Raw genomic sequence first — 5291 nt, 5'->3', positions numbered from 1 at the left:
AATATACATATAGTAAATAACAAGTCAAACGGTATCAGATATATACCACAAAATTTATTTGAAAACTAGCGAGTACTTTCGACTATAAGTCTTTATCAAGCTATGAAGTAAAACATGGTAAGATAGAATTAAATACATAACAGAAGCTCATGAAGTAGCTTAGGCCTATGATAAACCAAGGTACCTATACAGTGTTAAAATAAGGACATGATGAACATAGTAGGCTACCCTGTAGCTTTCCAACAAATAAAGTCCTATAAAAGTCATTGTGTAATAAAATGACTCCGATGGGATTCGAACCTGCGACCTCTCGCTGACAAGGCGAGCATCATAACCACTAGACCACGAAGGCTTCATGGTTGAACAGGTCCAAATAACCGTCGGGAACATTGTATTACACAATGCTACGTCTCAAGAGGGCGTTCGGCCAGATAAATCTGGCAATACGGCTAGAAATACTGTTAGCCGTTAACACTGTTGAATAAATATATTATAGATCATCAAAGGTACATATACAGTGTTATATATATATATATATATATACATATATATATATATATATATATAATATTGTATAAGGCCAAAAGAAACAAAAAAATATATATACATATAAAATATATATATAATATACAAAAGAAACAAATAAATTACAAACATCAATCAAAAACATACAAAAACTAGGATTGCTTTCTATTATACTTTATCTTCCTTAATCATGAGATAAACATATATACAATGGTACCACCATGATCGACATAGTACAACTTACCAGTGAGCTGCAAATGGACGACAAAGATCTAAATGAAAAGGTGTCGTGGTTCGCAACTCGCGCAATCTTACTACAGCTTCCACATAGACAAAGAGTAGCCACAGGGAAACTGTCGGTAGACATATTCCTCTATCTGAAATGTAAATGAATGAACCATTCCGACTCGGAGAATCATGCAAGAAAAAATGTTAAAACTGTAGACAATGAAAAAAACAATTGACTTTTACAATATGTGATGAAATCTGAAGAAACTCTAACAATTCAATTACAACATTGAATTGCAATTTAAAAGGATCAGATTATAAATTTTATCAAATTCCAATAGTTTTATGAACACAGATCAAAACAATTACTATTTTTCTATGATTTATAAACTTTTTATTATAAAAAAGCAATAAATCATTTAAGGATTTATAGGCATACTATACAATAAGAACAGAGGTGGCACCAACGGAGGGGGAGGGCTGACTCTTTCTAATTTTTAATTAAAAGATAATCTTAAATAAAGTATTGAATTTTTGGGTTTCTTTTTTAATCTGATAGTATATTTTATAGTCTAAAGCACTGTTAAAATACAATAAATGATGGAAAATGGCATTGATTAATGTGGTTTTGGTCAGATTAACTTACCTCATTATAAAGAATTGCTCTTTCCTTAAACATATATAGAAGAAATTATATGATCAGGTATCTCATAACATAGTTTCAATCTTAATCGTATAGTACTGTCAGAATAATACGGGACCAAACATTTTTTTTTCTGACAGAATGAACATTAAATAACAATCCATTATAGAAAACTGTCTGTAATGATAGTATATCTTGGTTGTCAAGTTAAATGATTTCAGAAAATTAATGATTTTGTGTTCACAGTGTTTCTGTTTTTATCATTATTGATTATATGTTAAGTTGAAGATATATGTGTTATTGTACCTGTGTGCCAAACAAATTGAACCCAGACGTATGTACTAGCAGCAAAAAACAACCAGTGCACAGGAATAAATAGAAGACAAATCATATCTGACGTAATGGCAATGAAGATGAAGAACACAGAGAAAGCCTGAAAAGAAAAAAAAAATTAATTTTACATACAGAATACAACATATTATGAATCAGGTTGAAATAATTCTAAGAAAATACAGACTAGATGATATCTGCAAGATTAAAATTATTGATATTTAAAGTAATGAGTATCTTAACAGATAGTTCCCACCCACTAAACACATCTGACAGGCAACTCAAATGGGATATTTGCATCAGTAATGTGTCATCCATTATTTTTATCATTTTCAAGAGAACGCAAATCTTAGTTTTTTTTCCTTGACACCTCCTCCCCAAAAGAGTACATAATAAAGTGATGGTTGTTGTCATATTGAGAACAAGGGTTCTCATAAAGAAATAGGGAAATTCTGAAGCAAGGGGAAGGGATATTGCATGATCATCCAAAGACTCTGCATATACCCATAAAAACAGTAAGCCCAGCAATGTACTGTAGTTATGGTGGGTGGAGGCGGGCGGGGGGGCCACCCAGCCTTGGAGTTTTCGATCCAGTCTAAAGCTAATTTCATGGGCCCTCCACCCACCCTTAACAACCTACGTTTCCATCTTTAAAAGTCATGCTTATTACTTAGAGTAAATACCAATGTTATCATCCACTCTTAGTTTTCTAGAGCTTCAACAACCCTGTGAGCATACAGTACATATATTCACAATAAATGCATGTTTATAATAATAGTACAATTGCCAATATAAATATTATAATAAAATAAAAATAAAAATTGTATACTTACCAGACCCTGATAACGGTATGAGTCGTAGAGGCTGCGGAAAAGTAACCACAGTGGCCAAATGTACTCAACACGAAACTCCAAGATGAAGTCCAGAAATAGTACTAAACCCCATAGCATTAGAAACTTCGCATACATAAATGCGCTATAAAAGGAGAAATACAGTGAAATCAAACTTTGAAAATATTCTCCAATAAAAAATAATGTTTATGATGAATGACCCAGAAACCAAATGAGACGGAAATTTTTATGTTTTTGAACATTTATTTTGAAATTGGCGCATTTGTAATAGCTGTGGATTAGTAGAGCACAAACTACAAACCATCTCTACACTCTTATTAGAGCAGTCTTGAAAATGTATTTAGTGAAGTCTCTCAACGAAATTAGAGACATTGTTGAAGAGGCCATATTGGGATGAAGCTCTGTCCACACTATCAAACTTTCCTTTTGTGCCTAAAGATGTGCCTATATATGGTCATTTTTGTGATGTCATCATGACCATATTTAGACATGTCACATGTTTTTGTCAAATAAAATTTTATAGTCTGGACAGGGTTTAAGAGTTCAGTTCATAGGTCAGAAGTCAACTGTGTTATTATGGAATTTGAGTTTTTGTTGATTATTTTCTTTATTTTTTTTTTTATACAATATAGAAATATTGGGAATGAACTGCAGTCAAAATCATATTCTCATCCTCCTACACATGGTGTACTGAAATTTTATTGATATTGTTAAAATCATATTAACTAGGTTGGGGAGTGAAGAATGAATGTAAACTCATGTTCATGTGCCTTCAGTAAATGGATTATTAGTATTTAAACCTCATCGACCATGACGCAGTATACTATAAGTATTATAACAACTGAAAAATAAAAACATGTAGTAAATCTAAGTTTTATTACAGTCATTAATGGCTTGAATTGCATACTAATACATTTCATCTCTATAATTTTAAATACTGTACATGTATAACTACAAAGTAGCTCATGCCTTTATTTTTCCGACATGCTAAACGTACAATAATATTATCATAGAGAATACCTTCTCTATGAATCGGATACTATTAAAAAAACAAGACTGAAATTTAAATTTAGGGTCCAGCAATGTCCACCAATCAATCAACACCTCAGATTTGCTTAAGAATATGGCATATTTTTCTAATCTATACTGTATCATTGTTTTAACAAGTATGAAAATATAGGCTACATGGGAGAAAAGATTTAGCACTGCTGAGCCTTCTGCGGCACAGTATGTGTTGCTAGCTTAGTCCTGCTTATCTACAATGTTGGGAGCCCAGCCTAGGTTTTCTGCGCCTACACATCAAAACGGCTAGGCCTTAGGGCCTAAATAAACTCTTCTCAACTTAAATTTATGAATAATGAAAATAAATATATATGTATCTTGGCATTATACGATTAACCGAAACATAATTAGAGTGTGTATAGGCTGGTAGTTATTATATATTACTCTTTCAAATAAAATCCCATATGATGAGTGAACGGGATGATGATCGGGAAGATGACGGAAGGCTAGGCCAACCGATTGTCAATTTCATTCAGCCAGTCGGCTTATGCAGTGAAGCCTGTCTTCGTCGCGGTGTTGAGGAAACTATGATTTACAGAGTACAAAAAAATCCCTTTCTTTTACCTTCCATATATGTTTTCTGTGATCTTGTTACGTTTTATTGGACGTTTTAATCTGCCACAATCGGCATTGCGCCTCTTCATATTCCCAATCTTCGCCAATTTTGCACGAATATTGCTGAAAATGTAAAACAATGTTATACAGTATGTTCTGCAGGCGAAGTTGTGGTGCTGAACTAAAGTAGACAGCTCGCAGACCTCTGTATGTAGGCCTACTGAGTCTGCGTAGTTGACGTCACTTGAGGTTTTCATGAAATTCGATCTCAAATCTATTTTTGTACCGCATCACCCGTCACCAAACCCATCCCCAACCCCAAACTGACTTAACTTATCAGAAGTCAGTTTCATTTTCTATACATTCGTAAATGGAGCCCATGTATCCTAATTCGTAGGTCATTCTCTGATTCTGCACGTGTTAATACTGTTTCTACAAAATTGCAATTACTGTAATATGAAAAAGCAACAGTGGATAACAATTTTGACAAAAGTTCGAATACAACTGCACCATAGTTAACGCATATGACTAAATGATAGGCCTATGATAGATAAAATTATAAAGGACATGACTGAGCAGCACTTACCAAATGTTATATGTCTTGTTTTCTTACAATGTAACCTCAGCTTATTTTTTATCATGCGTAGGCCCTACTTAAGTTTATTATAGGCCTATGTTGTTTTCTTTTGAAAGCATTGGAGTCGGAAATTCAAGTGAACCGAGTGCACAAGGACAATACATCGATCTTGTACTTTGTATCTTGTATTTTAAACAATATTAGGCCACCAAAAAGAAAATGTTAATAGAGAATAATCACAAATATGGCTTTTGGAAATCAGAGCCAAATATACATAATTTTGAGATTTTAAACTGTCGTGTCAGGCATGAGATACAAATCTAATTAACCTTACTACTGCCGATTAAGACGTGATAATGTAAAACAATTTATACACAAAGATATTTTGCATGCATATATATATAGTATATATATGCATGTATGTATGTAGGCCCCTATATATATATCATGAAAAATGGAACACAAATCAAAACAACAAGAAAATATATATATATTACATATATATTGGCCTGTATATATA

General features: G+C 32.8%; 1 protein-coding gene across 2 annotated transcripts in view; it reads right to left on the bottom strand.

The window, feature by feature from the left end:
- LOC117103910 (macoilin-like) overlaps window positions 1-4402 on the bottom strand; it is a 16446-nt gene extending 12044 nt beyond the window's left edge. For both annotated transcript variants that reach the window (XM_033244548.1, XM_033244547.1), the window contains exons 1-4: window positions 4204-4402; window positions 2560-2701; window positions 1703-1829; window positions 770-902 (exon numbers count right to left, since the gene is read on the bottom strand). In XM_033244548.1, coding sequence (XP_033100439.1) covers window positions 770-902; window positions 1703-1829; window positions 2560-2701; window positions 4204-4283 — 482 coding nt within the window. In that variant the 5' untranslated portion in view covers window positions 4284-4402. The remainder of the gene's footprint in view (window positions 1-769; window positions 903-1702; window positions 1830-2559; window positions 2702-4203) is intronic.
- Between the last annotated feature and the right edge of the window lie 889 nt (window positions 4403-5291).

The sequence above is a fragment of the Anneissia japonica genome, unplaced genomic scaffold, assembly GCF_011630105.1.
Source record: "Anneissia japonica isolate Jap-2015-1 unplaced genomic scaffold, ASM1163010v1 scaffold1810_len1271414_cov176, whole genome shotgun sequence".
Classification (NCBI taxonomy): domain Eukaryota; kingdom Metazoa; phylum Echinodermata; class Crinoidea; order Comatulida; family Comatulidae; genus Anneissia; species Anneissia japonica.
Note: the sequence above shows the minus strand (reverse complement) of the source record. Positions and strands in the feature narration are given on the sequence as shown.